This window comes from Ips typographus, linkage group LG15, assembly GCF_016097725.1.
Source record: "Ips typographus isolate SLU linkage group LG15, UJ_Ityp_2.0, whole genome shotgun sequence".
NCBI lineage: Eukaryota > Metazoa > Arthropoda > Insecta > Coleoptera > Curculionidae > Ips > Ips typographus.
This window is the reverse complement of record NC_138436.1, coordinates 9,292,198-9,313,527: the sequence shown is the minus strand read 5'-3', so window position 1 is coordinate 9,313,527 and position 21,330 is coordinate 9,292,198. Positions and strand designations below refer to the sequence as shown.

General features: G+C 42.6%; 1 protein-coding gene across 11 annotated transcripts; it reads left to right on the top strand.

Annotated features, from left to right (window-relative positions):
* On the top strand, positions 1–21,208 carry Oseg6 (intraflagellar transport protein Oseg6). Of its 11 annotated transcripts, none has more exons than XR_014180712.1 (21): positions 2–185; positions 238–392; positions 1,191–1,409; positions 1,561–1,771; positions 5,306–5,592; positions 5,657–5,900; positions 9,072–9,314; positions 9,364–9,636; positions 10,798–10,945; positions 10,997–11,207; positions 13,359–13,456; positions 13,511–13,796; positions 13,857–14,100; positions 14,496–14,767; positions 16,287–16,536; positions 16,646–16,905; positions 19,749–19,945; positions 20,014–20,132; positions 20,184–20,410; positions 20,897–20,976; positions 21,030–21,091. XR_014180712.1 is itself a non-coding variant. In XM_081993128.1 (21 exons), the coding sequence occupies exons 1-21, from the start codon at positions 171–173 to the stop codon at positions 21,130–21,132; spliced, it is 4,077 nt and encodes a 1,358-aa protein (XP_081849254.1). In that variant the 5' UTR covers positions 2–170; the 3' UTR covers positions 21,133–21,208. The 11 variants fall into 11 exon arrangements, 8 of the variants coding, with proteins under 8 accessions (XP_081849254.1, XP_081849253.1, XP_081849255.1 ...); XM_081993128.1 differs by having other exon boundaries at positions 19,749–19,921; positions 20,014–20,123; positions 20,216–20,410; positions 21,030–21,208; XM_081993127.1 differs by having other exon boundaries at positions 20,014–20,123; positions 20,216–20,410; positions 21,030–21,208.
* The last annotated feature ends 122 nt before the right edge of the window (positions 21,209–21,330 follow it).

The following is a 21,330-nucleotide window of genomic DNA, read 5'->3' as shown; positions in this document are numbered from 1 at the left end:
ATCAGTCAATTGGAGCTGCATTTGTTTATTGTTTGTATTTCCAGGATAGTTGTTTTAATTGATTTTAATGGACTTTTTGTGACTGAAACTGGCCGGGATTGTTTGTATTTTCCCCTTGCGGACTCGACCAGCACCGTTTAGACCAATTTCCATCAGTGAAAACCCTGAAAATGGCCGGGGAAAAGGTAAAAAAAACACCACACTGTGCCGGCAAGCTTGTTAACACTGGTTTTTCAGCTTTTGTTCCGTTTGGAACAGCCCCACGGCCTGGGGGACGTCTACTTAGCCTGGCAGTCCGGTTCTGGACTGTATCTGGCCACTACCGGAGTGGATTGTATGGTAAACGTGTTTGATCGCTATGGGAGCGTTGTGGAGAGGATTCGTTTGCCCAAGTAAGCACCTCATTCAGTAACAGGAAAACCGGGCATAACAGCCCTCAAATAACGCCACAATTGGCTTCCCCAGGGTGGGTTTACCCTAAAAACCCACTTTGGTGCAGTTTGTCTTGTGACAAGCGTGGTTAGGGGGGTTTTTGAGTGAAAGTGACATTTTCAGGCCTAACTTCCCAGTGGGGCTAGTGAGCCTACTGAAAATTGTTACCAAGTGTAGGGCTTAATAAGGGGCATCTTTTAGGTTATGTACACTTTTTTGCTAAATTACCTAGTTTGGCCGCTAGAGGGCCTTAAAGTTTCCTGCCCACATTGGTGAATATCTCAAAAACTGGTCAGGCGAGAGCTTTGAAATTTTTACCATTTTGTAGGGCTTAATGAGAGGAAACTTTTAGGTTATGTACGTTTTTTCGGTAAAGTGCACCGTTTGGCCGCTAGAGGGCATTAAAGTTTTCTGCCCACATTGGTGAATATCTCAAAAACTGGTTAAGCGAGAGTTTTGAAATTTTTACCATTTTGTAGGGCTTAATGAGAGGAAACTTTTAGGTTATGTACGTTTTTTCGGTAAAGTGCACCGTTTGGCCGCTAGAGTGCCCTGAAGTTTCTAGCTCTCTTTAGTAAATGTTCCCTTGGATGCTAAGACAACGGCTGTCAAATTGTTTCTGTCATTTGTCAAATGTCAAAAATTCAGAATTGACAAACGATTAATGACGGGAGGGGGGGGGGGGTAGTTATGTGGTTGTTTTTAAATTAATTGTTTTGACGTGTTTGACAGCTGTCAAATTAATACTTTTTTGGCAGCGTTTGCGCAAGTTTCGGTTGGGATTCGGACGGTGATTTGTTGGGCGTGGTCAGCCAATCGCAACTGATTATTTGGGACTCGAACGCGACGAAAAAATTGACAATCGACGTCGGTTTGAAGGATCAGCTGTCATGTTTGACGTGGGCGAAAACGGCGCCATTTTTGGCCGTCGGCACCGTCAAAGGGAATATTTCCATTTTCAATTACAATACGTCCAAGTAAGTGAAAGTGTAAAAATATGCCAGAAAACCTAAAAATGTTTCAAAAAGTCTAAAAATGTTCCAGAAAGTATAAAAATGTTTAAAAAATTGTCCAGAAAATCTAAAAATGTTTACAAACGTCTCAGAAGGTATTTTTCTGATCCCTCAGACGTATCCCGGTGATCGGGAAGCACGCGAAAAAAGTGACGTGCGGCGTGTGGAACAAGGACAACCTGCTCGCGTTTGGCTCAGAAGACAAAACGATCTCGCTCAGTAATGCAGAGGGCGACACAATCAAAATGATCAATTTACGCGCCGAACCTTCTGATCTACAATTTTCTGAGATCAAACTGGATAATCGCTTAAATATGGAAAATACTGTAAGTTTTACAAATTTTTGTTTCTTGTTTTTCGTTTTTTTTTTTATAATTTTCTAATTCACTGTTTTTTCATTTTTTTTTTAACAAAAAATGTTGTTAAATTTAAATGCAACTCGACTTTTCGAAATTCTTGGATTTACGCAAAATTCCCTTTAAAATGAGGTGCGACATCGTTTTTTGACAGAAAATTCAAAATGGCGACCTGGGTGGTGATTTTCTTTGTCATTTTTTGAATCTACGTGAAATTTGCTTTAAAATGTGGTGCAACTCGACTTTAATCTAAATTACTCCGTTATTTGACAAGGTACGTTAGAATGTCATAGAAAACAAAAGATAGAGCAGATTTCAGGCTTTCCAAAAATATCCCCACATGAGTTGATTGGTAATACCGTTTGGCCGCTAGAGGGCGTCAAATTTGCTTCACTTTAAAATCGCACATTTTTAGACACTCGCTGCTTTGAATCTAAATTACTCCCTTATTTGACAAGATACGTCAAAATCTCATAGAAAACAAAAGATAGAGCAGATTTCAGGCTTTCCAAAAATATCCCCACATGAGTTGATTGGTAATACCGTTTGGCCGCTAGAGGGCGTCAAAGTTTCTTCACCATAAAATCGCACATTTTTAGACACCTGCTGTTTTCACCCTAATTTACTCCCTTACTTGACAAGATACGTCAAAATCTCATAGAAAACAAAAGATAGAGCAGATTTCAGGCTTTCCAAAAATATCCCCACATGAGTTGATTGGTAATACCGTTTGGCCGCTAGAGGGCGTCAAAGTTGCTTCACTAAAAAATCACAAATTTTGTGACACTCGCTGCTTTGAATCTAAATTACTCCCTTATTTGACAAGATACGTCAAAATGTCATAGAAAACAAAAGATAGAGCAGATTTCAGGCTTTCCAAAAATATCCCCACATGAGTTGATTGGTAATACCGTTTGGCCGCTAGAGGGCGTCAAAGTTGCTTCACTAAAAAATCACAAATTTTGTGACACTCGCTGCTTTGAATCTAAATTACTCCCTTATTTGACAAGATACGTCAAAATGTCATAGAAAACAAAAGATAGTGCAGATTACAAGCTTTCCAAAAATATCCCCACATGAGTTGATTGGTAATACCGTTTGGCCGCTAGAGGGCGTCAAAGTTTCTTCACCATAAAATCGCACATTTTTAGACACCTGCTGTTTTCACCCTAATTTACTCCCTTACTTGACAAGATACGTCAAAATGTCATAGAAAACAAAAGATAGAGCAGATTTCAGGCTTTCCAAAAATATCCCCACATGAGTTGATTGGTAATACCGTTTGGCCGCTAGAGGGCGTCAAAGTTTCTTCACCATAAAATCGCACATTTTTAGACACCTGCTGTTTTCACCCTAATTTACTCCCTTACTTGACAAGATACGTCAAAATCTCATAGAAAACAAAAGATAGAGCAGATTTCAGGCTTTCCAAAAATATCCCCACATGAGTTGATTGGTAATACCGTTTGGCCGCTAGAGGGCGTCAAAGTTGCTTCACTAAAAAATCACAAATTTTGTGACACTCGCTGCTTTGAATCTAAATTACTCCCTTATTTGACAAGATACGTCAAAATCTCATAGAAAACAAAAGATAGAGCAGATTTCAGGCTTTCCAAAAATATCCCCACATGAGTTGATTGGTAATACCGTTTGGCCGCTAGAGGGCGTCAAAGTTGCTTCACTAAAAAATCACAAATTTTGTGACACTCGCTGCTTTGAATCTAAATTACTCCCTTATTTGACAAGATACGTCAAAATCTCATAGAAAACAAAAGATAGTGCAGATTACAAGCTTTCCAAAAATATCCTCACATGAGTTGATTAGTAATGCCGTTTGGCCGCTAGAGGGCGTCAAAGTTTCTTCACTAAAAAATCGCACATTTTTAGACACTCGCTGCTTTGAATCTAAATTACTCCCTTATTTGACAAGATACGTCAAAATCTCATAGAAAACAAAAGATAGAGCAGATTTCAGGCTTTCTAAAAATATCCCCACATGAGTTGATTGGTAATACCGTTTGGCCGCTAGAGGGCGTCAAAGTTGCTTCACTAAAAAATCACAAATTTTGTGACACTCGCTGCTTTGAATCTAAATTACTCCCTTATTTGACAAGATACGTCAAAATGTCATAGAAAACAAAAGATAGTGCAGATTACAAGCTTTCCAAAAATATCCTCACATGAGTTGATTAGTAATGCCGTTTGGCCGCTAGAGGGCGTCAAAGTTTCTTCACTAAAAAATCACAAATTTTGTGACACTCGCTGTTTTGAATCTAAATTACTTCCTTATTTGACAAAATACGTCAAAATGTCATAGAAAACAAAAGATAGTGCAGATTACAAGCTTTCCAAAAATATCCTCACATGAGTTGATTGGTAATACCGTTTGGCCGCTAGAGGGCGTCAAAGTTTCTTCACTAAAAAATCACAAATTTTGTGACACTCGCTGTTTTGAATCTAAATTACTTCCTTATTTGACAAAATACGTCAAAATGTCATAGAAAACAAAAGATAGTGCAGATTACAAGCTTTCCAAAAATATCCTCACATGAGTTGATTAGTAATGCCGTTTGGCCGCTAGAGGGCGTCAAAGTTTCTTCACTAAAAAATCGCACATTTTTAGACACTCGCTGCTTTGAATCTAAATTACTCCCTTATTTGACAAGATACGTCAAAATCTCATAGAAAACAAAAGATAGAGCAGATTTCAGGCTTTCTAAAAATATCCCCACATGAGTTGATTGGTAATACCGTTTGGCCGCTAGAGGGCGTCAAAGTTGCTTCACCATAAAATCGCACATTTTTAGACACCTGCTGCTTTCACCGTAATTTACTCCCTTACTTGACAAGATACGTCAAAATGTCATAGAAAACAAAAGATAGTGCAGATTACAAGCTTTCCAAAAATATCCCCACTTGAGTTGATTGGTAATACCGTTTGGCCGCTAGAGGGCGTCAAAGTTTCTTCACTAGAAAATCACAAATTTTGCGACACTCGCTGCTTTGAATCTAAATTACTCCCTTATTTGACAAGGTACGTCAAAATGTCATAGAAAACAAAAGATAGTGCAGATTACAAGCTTTCCAATCCCGACATGAGTTGATTAGTAGTGTAACTCGATTTTTTGACAGTGAAATTCAAAATGGCGATCTAGAACACGATTTTGTATGCCATTTTTGGAATTTACGGTAAAATGACTGAAATGTATCCGCCATTTTGAATATTCCGTCAAAAAACGATGTTACACCTCATTTTAAAGGGAATTTCGCGTAGATTATAGAAATGACAGACAAAATGGCGTTCAACGCCGCCATTTTGATTTTCCAACCAAAAAACGATGTTACCCCTCATTTTAAAGGAAATTTCACGTGGATTCCGAAAATGACCGTTAAAATGGGCGTCCGGACGCGCCATTTTGATTTTTTAAGCTAAAAGTCGAGTTGCACCACATTTTAAAGCAAATTTCACGTAGATTCAGGAAATGAATGAGGTTTTTGGCTCAGGTGAGCGCGGTGGTGGGCAAACGCACCCTCTACCTCTATAAACTCCTGGATCCGGACAATCCGTTCGAGCTCGCCTTCCAGCAACACTACGGTACCATCGTCGCGTACCAATGGTATGGTGACGGGTACATTCTGATCGGTTTCTCGGCCGGTTATTTCGTTTCGATTTCCACGCACATCAAAGAAGTGGGCCAGGAACTGTTTCAGGTGCGCGATCACAAAAACGTGCTCAATCACGTGACCGTTTGTCCGATTGGCGGCAAGGCTGCCTCTTGCGGCGACAACAGGTACCAAAATGTTTGCACCGCACGCGTCAATTTTGACTGAACTTTACGTCGTGTCAATTTTTAGCGTAAAAATCCACGATTTAGGCAATTTACAAGAAACTTCCGGCGTAATCAGTTTACCGATGGAATCTGGTTTGGAACGGCTCGCGTGGAGCGCAGACGGTCAATTATTGGCCGTGGTGACGAAAGCCGGTTCCGTCAATGTCTACGTCAGTCACATGCCGCAACTGACAGCCGCCAGCCCCCCGAAAATCGCCATTTTGTCCAGTTTGACCGAAGTGAGCGTGTACAATTACGCCGCGGACCGGGTGAGTGACACCCGAATCTATCAAATTGGTGGTTGTAAACGCCATTTTGGATTGAGACAGCCTAGGGTTGATGGTACTCGTTTTCGACTAATTTGGGGTCAAGGAATCCATTTTTCAAGTCAGTTTGACAGTAGCTGTCACGCAGTTCGAAAAACGCGACTTTTCGTAAAAATCCGGGTTTGGAAGAGAGTTTCACAAAAATGAATGTCACCACTGAATTCCCCGTCCTCGATTTAGTAGAAAACGAGTACAAACTCGATTTTTCCCGAAAAATTCAAAATGGTGGTTTTAAACGCCATTTTGTAATTTTCCGCCATTTTGGATTGAGATAGTTCAGGGTTGATGGTACTCGTTTTCGAATAATTTGGGGTCAAGGAATCCATTTTTGCAGTCAGTTTCTCCGTATCTGTCACTTAGTTTGAAAAACACGAGTTTTCGTGAAAATTCGGGTTTGGAAGAGAGTTTCACAAAAATGAATGTCACCACTGAATTCCCCGTGCTCGATTTAGTAGAAAACGAGTACAACCTCGATTTTTCCCGAAAAATTCAAAATGGTGGTTGTAAACGCCATTTTGTATTTTCCGCCATTTTGGATTGAGACAGCCTAGGGTTGATGGTACTCGTTTTCGACTAATTTGGGGTCAAGAAATCCATTTTTCAAGTCAGTTTGACAGTAGCTGTCACGTAGTTCGAAAAACGCGACTTTTCGTAAAAATCCGGGTTTGGAAGAGAGTTGCACAAAAATGAATGTCACCACTGAATTCCTCGTCCTCGATTTAGTAGAAAACGAGTACAAACTCGATTTTTCCCGAAAAATTCAAAATGGTGGTTGTAAACGCCATTTTGTATTTTCCGCCATTTTGGGTTGAGAAAGTCCAGGGTTGATGGTACTCGTTTTCGACTAATTTGGGGTCAAGGAATCCATTTTTCAAGTCAGTTTGACAGTAGCTGTCACGCAGTTCGAAAAACGCGACTTTTCGTAAAAATCCGGGTTTGGAAGAGAGTTGCACAAAAATGAATGTCACCACTGAATTCCCCGTCCTCGATTTAGTAGAAAACGAGTACAAACTCGATTTGTCCCGAAAAAATCAAAATGGTGGCTGTAAACGCCATTTTGTATTTTCCGCCATTTTGGTTTGAAATAGTCCAGGGTTGATGGTACTCGTTTTCGACTAATTTGGTGTCAAGGAATCCATTTTTCAAGTCAGTTTGACAGTAGCTGTCACGCAGTTCGAAAAACGCGATTTTTCGTAAAAATCCGGGTTTGGAAGAGAGTTGCACAAAAATGAATGTCACCACTGAATTCCCCGTGCTCGATTTAGTAGAAAACGAGTATAAACTCGATTTTTCCCGAAAAATTCAAAATGGTGCTTGTAAACGCCATTTTGTATTTTCCGCCATTTTGGCTTGAGATAGCCCAGCGTTGATGGTACTCGTTTTCGACTAATTTGGGGTCAAGGAATCCATTTTTGCAGTCAGTTTCTCCGTATCTGTCACTTAGTTTGAAAAACACGAGTTTTCGTGAAAATTCGGGTTTGGAAGAGAGTTTCACAAAAATGAATGTCACCACTGAATTCCTCGTCCTCGATTTGGTAGAAAACGAGTACAAACTCGATTTTTTCCGAAAAATTCAAAATGGTGGTTGTAAACGCCATTTTGTATTTTCCGCCATTTTGGATTGAGACAGCCTAGGGTTGATGGTACTCGTTTTCGACTAATTTGGGGTCAAGGAATCCATTTTTGCAGTCAGTTTCTCCGTATCTGTCACTTAGTTTGAAAAACACGATTTTTCGTGAAAATTCGGGTTTGGAAGAGAGTTTCACAAAAATGAATGTCACCACTGAATTCCCCGTCCTCGATTTAGTAGAAAACGAGTACAAACTCGATTTTTCCCGAAAAATTCAAAATGGTGGCTGTAAACGCCATTTTGTATTTTCCGCCATTTTGGTTTGAAATAGTCCAGGGTTGATGGTACTCGTTTTCGACTAATTTGGGGTCAAGGAATCCATTTTTGCAGTCAGTTTCTCCGTATCTGTCACTTAGTTTGAAAAACACGAGTTTTCGTAAAAATCCGGGTTTGGAAGAGAGTTTCACAAAAATGAATGTCACCACTGAATTCCCCGTCCTCGATTTAGTAGAAAACGAGTACAAACTCGATTTGTCCCGAAAAATTCAAAATGGTGGTTTTCAACGCCATTTTGTATTTTCCGCCATTTTGGATTGAGACAGCCTAGGGTTGATGGTACTCGTTTTCGACTAATTTGGGGTCAAGGAATCCATTTTTCAAGTCAGTTTGACAGTAGCTGTCACGCAGTTCGAAAAACACGATTTTTCGTAAAAATCCAGGTTTGGAAGAGAGTTTCACAAAAATGAATGCCACCACTGAATTCCTCGTCCTCGATTTAGTAGAAAACGAGTACAAACTCGATTTTTTCCGAAAAAATCAAAATGGTGGCTGTAAACGCCATTTTGTAATTTTCCGCCATTTTGGCTTGAGAAAGTCCAGGGTTGATGGTACTCGTTTTCGACTAATTTGGGGTCAAGGAATCCATTTTTCAAGTCAGTTTGACAGTAGCTGTCACGCAGTTCGAAAAACGCGACTTTTCGTGAAAATTCGGGTTTGGAAAAGAGTTTCACAAAAATGAATGTCACCACTGAATTCCCCGTCCTCGATTTAGTAGAAAACGAGTACAAACTCGATTTTTCCCGAAAAATTCAAAATGGTGGTTGTAAACGCCATTTTGTATTTTCCGCCATTTTGGATTGAGACAGCCTAGGGTTGATGGTACTCGTTTTCGACTAATTTAGGGTCAAGGAATCCATTTTTGCCGTCAGTTTCTCCGTATCTGTCGCTTAGTTTGAAAAACACGATTTTTCGTAAAAATTCGTGTTTGGAAGAGAGTTTCATAAAAATGAATGTCACCACTGAATTCCCCATCCTCGATTTAGTAGAAAACGAGTACAAACTAGATTTTTCCCGAAAAATTCAAAATGGTGGTTGTAAACGCCATTTTGTAATTGTCCGCCATTTTGGATTGAGATAGTCCAGGGTTGATGGTACTCGTTTTCGACTAATTTGGGGCCAAGGAATCCAACGGAACGGTTATTTTGGCCTTTACTCTTACCAGTTACGAGTAAAATCCAAAATGGCCGCTCAACAACCTGTTCCAGGACAAATCGAAGCCGATTTTCGTGAATCTGACGATCGAACCGACGTTTATCGGCGTGGGACAGTACCATTTGGCCGCCGGCATGAATAATCGCGTTTGGTACTACGATTTGACCAAAACGAACGCGGAAGATGCCGCCGCCGCCCCTTTGACGGACCGCCAATACTTGGGGGCGGTGACCAGCGTCAAATTGAACCCCGAATACGCTTCGGTACTGTTCGAGGGAAAAATCCAGTTGCATATGGTGAGTTCCGTTCCGTGCCGTTCCGTTCCGTTCCATTTCGTTTTTCAAGATCGAACAACCGGAAGTGTGCCACGAGGACCGGGAATCGATCGTGTTTCCCGAACCGTCGATTCGCGACTGTTCCATCACGTGCCACGACCTGACCACCGATTTCCTGATTTACGGCACGGACACGGGCCGTTTGGTCTATTTCCACGTGGAGGAATGGTCCAAGGCGATGGAACACCAACACGACGCGGCGATCGGCGCAATTTACGCCGACCCGGCCGGTACCCGACTGGTACTGGTCGACGTCAAAGGGCGCGGGTACGTGTTCAATGCGGTAAGTGTCATTCTAGTGCTGGGCGAGAGTTACGTCAATTCTGACTGCGGAATTGCAATCGGCGACCCCAAATTAGTCGAAAACGAGTGGTCACTCGGGGGGTCTAACCTAACAAATAACAAAGTTGGTTTCAGTTAAAGATGGCGCTGCTAACGCTTCAACTCGGTTATTTCACTAGATAACCCCACCGAGTTTGTACTCTTTTTCGACTAAATTGGGGTCAGGCAATTCATTCCAACTGTCAGATTTCCGATATTTCTTCAACCAACCGAGTTAGACTGAAAAATCAGGGTTTTAACGGTTAATTTACAAAAAAATCGAGCTGGGTGAGAGTTAGGTCAATTCTGGCTGCGGAATTGGAATCGGCGACCTCAAATTAGTCGAAAACGAGTGGTCACTCGAGGGGTCTAACCTAACAAATAACAAAGTTGGTTTCAGTTAAAGATGGCGCTGCTAACGCTTCAACTCGGTTATTTCACTAGATAACCCCACCGAGTTTGTACTCTTTTTCGACTAAATTGGGGTCAGGCAATTCATTCCAACTGTCAGATTTCCGATATTTCTTCAACCAACCGAGTTTGACTGAAAAATCAGGGTTTTAACGGTTAATTTACAAAAAAATCGAGCTGGGTGAGAGGTACGTCAATTCTGACTGCGGAATTGGAATCGGCTACCCCAAATTAGTCGAAAACGAGTGGTCACTCGAGGGGTCTAACCTAACAAATAACAAAGTTGGTTTCAGTTAAAGATGGCGCTGCTAACGCTTCAACTCGGTTATTTCACTAGATAACCCCACCGAGTTTGTACTTTTTTTCGACTAAATTGGGGTCAGGCAATTCATTCCAACTGTCAGATTTCCGATATTTCCTCAACCAACCGAGTTAGACTGAACAATCATTGTTTTAACGGTTAATTTACAAAAAAATCGAGCTGGGTGAGAGGTACGTCAATTCTGACTGCGGAATTGGAATCGGCGACCCCAAATTAGTCGAAAACGAGTGGTCACTCGAGGGGTCTAACCTAACAAATAACAAAGTTGGTGCGACGTTGCCAAGCAAAGAAATCCAACTTTTTTTGTAATTTTAACATTCTGGGGCAGAATCAGAATTGCGATTCCTCTCAAAACTGACCGAGTTGTAAAGTTTGACGTTTTACGTGCAGGTCACGTGCGAGTCAATCCAAATACCGGACGTACCGCCGAAAATAGGCGGAGTCACGTGGGACAGCAACATAACCGATCGGAACGTGTTCGTTCTGTTTGACAGTAATGACATTTACACGTATTTGTACCACAAATGTCACTTGGACGGTAAGTCGCGCGTGCGTGACGTTATCCGCTTGCAAACCACAAAATTGACAGGTACAAAGGTGGTGAAAATCGGCAACACTGCACTAGTGTCGCGACAGACGCCCCTACTGATGTACGGTGGCGAAGTGATGTGCGCTACCTCTAACGGTCAATTGTCGCAACTGGCTCTGTCTACGCACGACGCGCCTCCATTGACCGGCGCCCTAGACAGGGACGGTGCGCAGCTGGAGGGCAGTTTTCGCAAACAGTTGGCGTTGCACAGGTAAGAGTTTTCAGTTTCAGCTGGATTGTGTAAAAAAATGAATTTTCTAACGTAAAAACTTCACTTACGGTGAATTTCCCAAATTTCCAAGTTCCACAAGTTGGCAACACTGCACGTAATTGGTCTGTCAACGCTGTCATCGGTCATTTTTCAGTGTTTGACGTTTAATCGGAGAAGGCGCGCGTTCACACAAACCTCTCCGCAATTTTACTCAAAATAAGCCGGTAAAAGTGCAGTTTGAGTGGCGCAAAGTACCTCAAAATGTTCGTTAGAGTGTCCCGGTCGTGTGAGTGTAAGTGGTTTGGGGCTCCAGCCCCAATTACCCGCAAAAAAAACGGGGCAAAGTTAAGGCGTCTGCAGTAAACACAAACACCAAAAAGGTCAGTTATAATTCAATTTTTGCCGCTTTGCCGTGAAAATCGCCTGGAAAACTAGTCCGGAAGTGCGGTTATTGCGCATTTTCCGGATTTTTCTAAACCGTTTCAAGCCGCAAGCATTACTTGGGCCGGTGTGATTCAAAATGGCTGCCGCCCTGTGTGTTTTACAGGCGCACCATTGCCAATTATTAATTGATTTAAGTCCTATTGCAGTGTTGCCAAATGGCTGCTGTTCAAAGTGAACAGATTTAGGGAATTTCTCTTTAGATTTTGTAAAAAATCTGTATTTACCCATATTAGCTGGCTGGTCCGATGCTTCTGGTGATTCAATATGGCTTCCAGAGGCATCTGACAGCTTTTAAAACCGTCTTAAAAGAGTTCAGAGGCTTCTGGCAACTCAAAATGGCTTCTAGAGGATTCTGGCAATTCAAAATGGGCTCCAGAGGCATCTGGCAACTTAAAATGGCCACCAGAGGCGTCTGGCAACTCAAAATGGGCTCCAGAGGCATCTGGCAACATTAAAACAGTCTCAAAAGGGTTCAGAGGCTTCTGGCAACTCAAAATGACCTCCAGAGGCATCTGGCAGCTTTGAAACAGTTTTAAAAGTGTTCAGAGGCTTCTGGCAACTCAAGATCGCTTCCTGAGGCATCTGGCAATTCAAAATGGCCTCCAGAGGCATCTGGCAGCTTTGAAACAGTTTTAAAAGAGTTCAGAGGCTTCTGGCAATTCAAAATAGCTTCCAGAGGCTTCTGGCAACTCCAAATGGCCTCCAGAGGCATCTGGCCACTTCAAATAGCCTCCAGAGGCATCTGGCAGCTTTAAAACAGTCTTAAAAGTGTTCAGAGGCTTCTGGCATCTCAAAATGGCTTCTAGAGGATTCTGGCAATTCAAAATAGCCTCCAGAGGCATCTGGCAACTTAAAATGGCCATCAGAGGCGTCTGGCAACTCAAAATGGGCTCCAGAGGCATCTGGCAACATTAAAACAGTCTCAAAAGGGTTCAGAGGCTTCTGGCAACTCAAAATGGCCTCCAGAGGCATCTGGCAGCTTTAAAACAACCTTAAAAGAGTTCAGAGGCTTCTGGCAATTCAAAATGGCTTCTAGAGGATTCTGGCAATTCAAAATAGCCTCCAGAGGCATCTGGCAACTTAAAATGGCCACCAGAGGCGTCTGGCAACTCAAAATGGGCTCCAGAGGCATCTGGCAACATTAAAACAGTTTTAAAAGGGTTCAGAGGCTTCTGGCAATTCAAAATAGCTTCCAGAGGCTTCTGGCAATTCAAAATGGCCTCCAGAGGCATCTGGCAGCTTTGAAACAGTTTTAAAAGGGTTCAGAGGCCTCTGGCAATTCAAAATGGCCTCCAGAGGCATCTGGCAGCTTTGAAACAGTTTTAAAAGGGTTCAGAGGCTTCTGGCAATTCAAAATAGCTTCCAGAGGCTTCTGGCAACTCCAAATGGCCTCCAGAGGCATCTGGCAACTTCAAATAGCCTCCAGAGGCATCTGGCAACTTTAAAACAGTCTTAAAAGTGTTCAGAGGCTTCTGGCAACTCAAGATCGCTTCCTGAGGCATCTGGCAATTCAAAATGGCCTCCAGAGGCATCTGGCAGCTTTAAAACAACCTTAAAAGAGTTCAGAGGATTCTGGCAATTCAAAATAGCTTCCAGAGGCATCTGGCAACTTAAAATGGCCGCCAGAACGTAAAGAGTAGTAGAGAGATTCAAAATGTCATCCCGAGCGGCCATTTTGAATTGACTGTCAAAGCAACTATGTTGCAGGTTTGCGTCGGCGTGGCAAACGTGCCAAACGCTAAATTCGCGCGCTCATTACGTCACGCTGGCCGAGGAATGTCTGAAATCGCTACGTCTCGACGCGGGTAAGTGTCGTAATTTTTGACAGATTTGACGGGTTTGACAAGTTTGACGCGCAGCCATTCGGATCTACGCGCGCCTCGACGACGCGGCCATGGTGGCGTGTTTGACGCGGCTGCGCGACGAAGAGGAGGCGTGGCCCGCCACTATGGGTCACGTGGCCCTGTTGCTAGGCCGTTACGATGACGCGCAGGCGTGGTTGTTGCGCGCCAATCGACCGCGCGTCGCCTTGGAGATGCGCCGCGATTTGCTCCAATGGGAGCACGCGCTTCGTCTCGCTAAAAACGTGGCGTCGGACGAGGTGGCCGTGATTTCGCGCGAATATGCGCAACAACTCGAATTCTTGTAAGTTTTTAGTGTTTTCTTCGTTTTTACATTTTTTTATTAATTTATTTTTTCCTTTAGGGGCAATTACCCGGAAGCGTTACTACACTACGAGACCGCTTTACAGGACAATTTAAGTCCAGACCACACCGCCATCTGTCGGGCGGGAATCGCGCGCACCTCCCTCCACTGCGGCAATCCACGTCACGCCATCAGCATAGCCGTGGAAATGGCCGACGACCAACTATACCAGGAATGCGCCGCCATCTTGGAAAACAAACGACAGCACAACGAAGCGGCCGCATTGTACGAAAAGTGCCGACAGGTGAGTCGAAAAAAACTCGATCAATTTTGGAGTAATCGCCATTCTGACTGTCGCATCGTGTTTGCTGGGAAATTTTAGCACAAAATGACGTTGAGACGCGCCCTCTAGCTCAACTAGCAACAAAGTTAGGTTTGGTCGCTTGGCAACGTTGCACCAACGGTCACTTTGTTATTTTTTGGGTTAGACCGCTCGTTTTCGTGTAATTTGGGGTCGCCGAATCCAAATCCGCAGTCAGATTTTACGTGTCTCGGGTTTTGTTTGGAGAAACTCCGTCTGTTTCGGAGATATCGCAATTCCGACCTCGCCAGCGTGTTGCCTGGACAATTCTAGCCTGAAATGATGGGTCGCATGACCTCTCTATCTGGAAAAATAAAGAAGTTTTTGTTTTCGGTTAGTTTGACAAAGCGGCCGGTTGCTACGCAACCTTGAAGAACTGGACCAAGGTCGGTGACCTGCTGCCGTCCATCACGTCCGCCCGCCTCCATTTGTCGTACGCCAACGCGATGGAAACGGTGGGGCGGTACGAGGAGGCGGTCAAAGCGTACGAAAAGGCGCGTGATCACGACTCGTTGATTCGCATTCACTTGGAACGATTGAACAATCCGGAAATCGCCGTGGAGCTGGTGCAGGAGACGAAAAGCGTCGAGGGAGCCAAAATGGTGGCCAAGTAAGTGGGGTTTTTCTGAATCTACCGGAAATTTCCTATAAAATGAGGTGCAACATGGTTTTTTGACAGGAAATTCAAAATGGCGCCTCCGGACGCCATTTTGTGAATCTAGGCGAAATTTCTTTTAAAATGAGGTGCAACATCGTTTTTTGACAGGAAATTCAAAATGGCCCCTCCGGACGCCATTTTGTCTGTCATTTTGTGAATCTCGGCGAAATTTCCTTTAAAATGAGGTGCAACTTGGTTTTTTGACAGGAAATTCAAAATGGCGGCATCGGACGCCATTTTGTTTGTCATTTTGTGAATCTAGTCGAAATTCCCTTTAAAATGAGGTGCAACATCGTTTTTTGACAGGAAATTCAAAATGGCGCCTCCGGACGCCATTTTGTTTGTCATTTTGTGAATCTAGGCGAAATTCCCTTTAAAATGAGGTGCAACATCGTTTTTTGACAGGAAATTCAAAATGGCGCCTCCGGACGCCATTTTGTCTGTCATTTTGTGAATCTAGGCGAAATTTCTTTTAAAATGAGGTGCAACATGGTTTTTTGACAGGAAATTCAAAATGGCGGCATCGGACGCCATTTTGTTTGTCATTTTGTGAATCTAGTCAAAATTCCCTTTAAAATGAGGTGCAACATCGTTTTTTGACAGGAAATTCAAAATGGCGCCTCCGGACGCCATTTTCTCTGTCATTTTGTGAATCTAGGCGAAATTTCTTTTAAAATGAGGTGCAACATGGTTTTTTGACAGGAAATTCAAAATGGCGGCAAGGGACGCCATTTTGTCTGTCATTTTGTGAATCTACGCGAAATTCCCTTTAAAATGAGGTGCAACATCGTTTTTTGTCTAAAAATTCAAAATGGCGGCATGAGACGCCATTTTGTCTATTATTTTTGGATTCTACATGAAATTTCCTTTAAAATGAGGTGCAACATCGTTTTTCTAACAAAAAATTCAAAATGGCGGCAGGGGACGCCGTTCTGTCTGTCATTTTGTGAATCTAGACGAAAGTTCCTTTAAAATGAGCGGCAACATAGTGTTTTGCTTAAAAAATCAAAATGGCGGCCCAGAACGCCATTTTCTTTCATTTATTGTCATTTTAATCATAAACCGCCATTTTGGATTTGAAAATTACGTCACTTGCAAGTTTCTTTTAGTCAGACAGGCAGAAAAAGTTTAGAATGTCAAATAATGACAATTAAACAAGAATCAAGATGGCGTATTCGTATTGGACGCCATTTTGAATTTTTAGGAAAAAAACGATGTTGCACCTTATTTTAAAGGAAATTTCGCCTAGATTCCGGAAATAACATTCAAAATGGCGTCTCCGGTCGCCATTTTGAATTTCCTGTCAAAAAACCATGTTGCACCTCATTTTAAAGGAAATTTTGCGTCGATTCCGGAAATAACATTCAAAATGGCGTCTCCGGTCGCCATTTTGAATTTTCAAGCAAAAAACGATGTTGCACCTCATTTCAAAGGAAATTTCGCGTAGTTCCGGAAATAACAATTTTTTCAGATTTTTCCAAAACCTGAACGACATAACGTCCGCCGTCAAGTTTCTGATCATGTCGAAATGCGCGGACGAGGCGTTCGAATTGGCGAAAAAGAGCGGCAAAGTCGAATTGTACGGGGACGTGCTGTTGACTGCGTTCTCGAATGATGACGTGCCGGCAAAACACTTTGCGCGCGTCGCTCAACACTTTGAGAACGAACGCGATCCGTTACTGGCCGGCAAATACTGGTTTCACGCCCGGGAATATCGTAAGGTACGCCCGAAAGTGTCAAAAATTGTCAAGTGTCAAAATTCAAAACTGTCAATGACGTCAAACTACCGTCCAAGACAGTGTTTTGTCAAAAATACAATACGTTTCGCAGGCGATCGATCATCTACTGATCGCGGCCAGATCGAGCGCGAAAGAAAAAGAGGCGATCGCGACGGCCATTGACGCGGTGGCGTCGTCCGGTGACGCGACGCTCGCCCACGCCCTCATCGAGTTTTTGTTGGGCGACGCCGATGGTACCCCGAAAGATCCGCGGTACCTGTTTCGGTTGTACATGGCGCGGAAACAGTACCGCGACGCCTCGAAATCCGCCCTGATTATCGCCAACGACGAACAAATCAACGGATTTTACAGGTGAGTGCCGGTTGTCAAAAATTTCGACCATTTTGAGTCGAGATAACCCAGGGTTGATGGTACTCGTTTTCGACTAATTCGGGGTCGGGGAATTCATTCCAGTTGTCAGTTTGACAGTATCTGTCACACAGTTGGAGAAACTTGATTTTTCGTGAATATTTGGGGTTAGATAGAAAATACGCGAAAACTAACGTCACCACCGAATTCCCCGTCGTCGATTTAGTAGAAAACCACTACAAACTTGATTTTTTCCAAAAAAATTAAAATGGCGTCGATAGACGCCATTTGCAATTTCCACCATTTTGAATCGAGATAACCCAGTGTTGATGGTACTCGTTTTCGACTAATTTGGTGTCAAGGAATCCATTTCTGAAGTCGGTTTGACAGTATCTGTCACACAGTTGGAGAAACTTGATTTTTCGTAAATATTTGGGCTTGGATAGAAGGTACACGAAAACTAACGTCACCACCGAATTCCCCGTCGTCGATTTAGTAGAAAACCAGTACAAACTTGATTTTTTCCAAAAAAAATAAAATGGCGTCAATAGACGCCATTTGCAATTTTCACCATTTTGAATCGAGATAACCCAGGGTTTATGGTACTCGTTTTCGACTAATTCGGGGTCGGGGAATCCATTTCCGAGGTCAATTTGACAGTATCTGTCACACAGTTGGAGAAACTTTGTTTTTCGTAAATATTTGGGGTTAGATAGGAATTACGCGAAAACTAACGTCACCACCGAATTCCCCGTAGTCGATTTAGTAGAAAACCACTACAAACTTGATTTTTTCCAAAAAAATTAAAATGGCGTCGATAGACACCATTTGCAATTTCCACCATTTTGAATCAAGATAACCCAGTGTTGGTGGTACTCGTTTTCGACTAATTTGGGGTCAGGGAATCCATTTCCGAAGTCAGTTTGACAGTATCTGTCACACAGTTGGATAAACTTGGTTTTTCGTAAATATTTGGGCTTGGATAGAAGGTACGCGAAAACTAACGTCACCACCGAATTCCCCGTTGTCGATTTAGTAGAAAACCACTACAAACTTGATTTTTCCAAAAAAATTAAAATGGCAACAATAGACGCCATTTGCAATTTCCACCATTTTGAATCGAGATAACCCAGTGTTGATGGTACTCGTTTTCGACTAATTTGGGGTCGGGGAATCCATTTCCGAAGTCAGTTTGACAGTATCTGTCACACAGTTGGATAAACTTGATTTTTCGTAAATATTTGGGGTTAGATAGAAAATACGCGAAAACTAACGTCACCACCGAATTCCCCGTTGTCGATTTAGTAGAAAACCACTACAAACTTGATTTTTCCAAAAAAATTAAAATGGCAACAATAGACGCCATTTGCAATTTCCACCATTTTGAATCGAGATAACCCAGTGTTGATGGTACTCGTTTTCGACTAATTTGGGGTCGGGGAATCCATTTCCGAAGTCAGTTTGACAGTATCTGTCACACAGTTGGATAAACTTGATTTTTCGTAAATATTTGGGGTTAGATAGAAAATACGCGAAAACTAACGTCACCACCGAATTCCCCGTTGTCGATTTAGTAGAAAACCACTACAAACTTGATTTTTCCAAAAAAATTAAAATGGCGTCGATAGACGCCATTTGCAATTTCCACCATTTTGAATCGAGATAACCCAGGGTTGATGGTACTCGTTTTCGACTAATTCGGGGTCGGGGAATCCATTTCCGAAGTCAGTTTGACAGTATCTGTCACACAGTTGGAGAAACTTGGTTTTTCGTAAATATTTGGGCTTGGATAGAAGGTACGCGAAAACTAACGTCACCACCGAATTCCCCGTCGTCGATTTAGTAGAAAACCACTACAAACTTGATTTTTTCCAAAAAAATTAAAATGGCGGCGATAGACGCCATTTGCAATTTCCACCATTTTGAATCGAGATAACCCAGTGTTGATGGTACTCGTTTTCGACTAATTCGGGGTCAAGGAATCCATTTCAGTTGTCAGTTTGACAGTATCTGTCACACAGTTGGAGAAACTTGATTTTTCGTGAATATTTGGGGTTAGATAGAAAATACGCGAAAACTAACGTCACCACCGAATTCCCCGTCGTCGATTTAGTAGAAAACCAGTACAAACTCGACTTTTTGCAAAAAAAATAAAATGGCGTCAATCGACGCCATTTGCAATTTCCACCATTTTGAATCGAGATAACCCAGTGTTGGTGGTACTCGTTTTCGACTAATTTGGGGTCAGGGAATCCATTTCCGAAGTCAGTTTGACAGTATCTGTCACACAGTTGGATAAACTTGGTTTTTCGTAAATATTTGGGCTTGGATAGAAGGTACGCGAAAACTAACGTCACCACCGAATTCCCCGTTGTCGATTTAGTAGAAAACCACTACAAACTTGATTTTTCCAAAAAAATTAAAATGGCAACAATAGACGCCATTTGCAATTTCCACCATTTTGAATCGAGATAACCCAGTGTTGATGGTACTCGTTTTCGACTAATTTGGGGTCGGGGAATCCATTTCCGAAGTCAGTTTGACAGTATCTGTCACACAGTTGGAGAAACTTGATTTTTCGTAAATATTTGGGGTTAGATAGAAAATACGCGAAAACTAACGTCACCACCGAATTCCCCGTCGTCGATTTAGTAGAAAACCACTACAAATTTGATTTTTTCCAAAAAAATTAAAATGGCGGCGATAGACACCATTTGCAATTTCCACCATTTTGAATCGAGATAACCCAGGGTTTATGGTACTCGTTTTCGACTAATTCGGGGTCGGGGAATCCATTTCCGAGGTCAATTTGCGCGTATCTGTCAATTTCATTTTTTTTTTGACAGAAACGCGCACGACGTCCTGTTTGCCATGTGTCAGGAGCTGAAACAAAACAACATCGCCATTCCATTGGAAATGTACAACAATTTGCAATTGTTGCACAGTTACATTTTGGTGCGCGTGCACGTGAAAAGGGGCGACCACGCCAAGGCGGCGCCCCTGCTCGTCCGAGTCGCCGGTAACATTTCCAAATTTCCCGCGCGTAAGAATCGTCCCGTGGTCGTGGTAGGAACGGTCACGTGACCAGTTTTTTTTTTTTTTTTTTGACAGATGTCGTTCCCATTTTGACGTCGACTGTCATCGAGTGTCATCGGGCGGGCCTGCGACACGCCGCCTACAAATACGCCACCGTTTTGATGAACCCCGAGTATCGGAAACAGGCAAGTGCGGTAAAAAAGCCATTTCGTCTGTCATTTTCCGAGTCTTAACGCGAAATTTAGAAAATGACAGACAAAATGGCGACATTCCACAGATCGATCCCAAGTACGCGAAGAAAATCGAAGCGGTGGTGCGGAAAGCGCCGAAAGTGGCCAAAGACGGCGATCATCGTCCTGATGATGCCGCGCAGCGGGACGAAACGTCGTGTCCGTACTGCGACAAACCCGTTCCCGTTCTCGATTTGACGTGCAACAATTGCAAAAGCAATTTACCATTTTGCATAGTTACGGTAAGTGTTTAATCAATGAGAGAGAGAGAGAGAGAGAGAGAGAAACAATACAGTCATTTGATTGTCTGTACCTTCTGAAACATTCTAGAACACTCCAGAATTTTCTAAGTTTTCTAGAACCTTCTGAAAGTCTTCTGGAGCGTTTCAGAGCTCTCTAAAGCTTTTTCAAACATTCTAGAACTTTCTAAAATGTTCTGAAATATTCTAGAATCTCTAGAACGCTTCTAGAATTTTCTGAGGTCTTTTAGAACGTTCTAAAACTTTATAGAAACATTCTGGAACCTTTTGAAGTTAACTGTCACGGGATTTGAAAAAAATTCAAAATGGCGGCCCGAAATGTCCAAAACTGACGTTATTCTGTGTTTTCGACTGATTTGAGGTTAAGAAATGCAACGCAACTGTCAGTTTGACGTTAGCGTTGACAGTCTGATGACGACATAGTTTTAAGAAATAATTTGTTCTCTCGCGCCGAACTGTCGTTTTCAGGGACGTCACGTGACCAAGCGGGCGGCGATGACGTGTTGCCCGCATTGCGATTTCCCCGCCTACCACGACGATTTTGTCGAGTAAGTAATTTTGCAAGCGAAAGTAATAAAATTACTACATTTTTGTCTGTCAGTCTGTTAAAAACGGAGCAGGCTTGTCCGATGTGCTCGGAACCGCTCGACACGAATCGCCTACACGTCATCGATGACGTCACGCATCACCTGACCCTCGAGTGATTTGGGCGGCGCAAATAATTAATTGTTTGATCTCACTGTTAATTACTGAAATATATTAAATGTGTTTTATCAGTTACCCCTTACCTAGTTGTTGTTGCCTTGCGGTCACGTGACTGTTTTCAATTCAGTCGGTGTTAAAATTAAAATCGTCACAGTCGAAGCAAGCTTGCAGAACGCACGCCATCTTGGAAACTGCGC

Coding starts and splice junctions, on each gene's coding strand:
- Oseg6 (XM_081993127.1), top strand. Junction 5,901..9,071: donor ACAATTACGCCGCGGACCGG/GTGAGTGACACC, acceptor AACCTGTTCCAG/GACAAATCGAAGCCGATTTT. Junction 20,124..20,215: donor ACCCCGAGTATCGGAAACAG/GCAAGTGCGGTA, acceptor GACATTCCACAG/ATCGATCCCAAGTACGCGAA.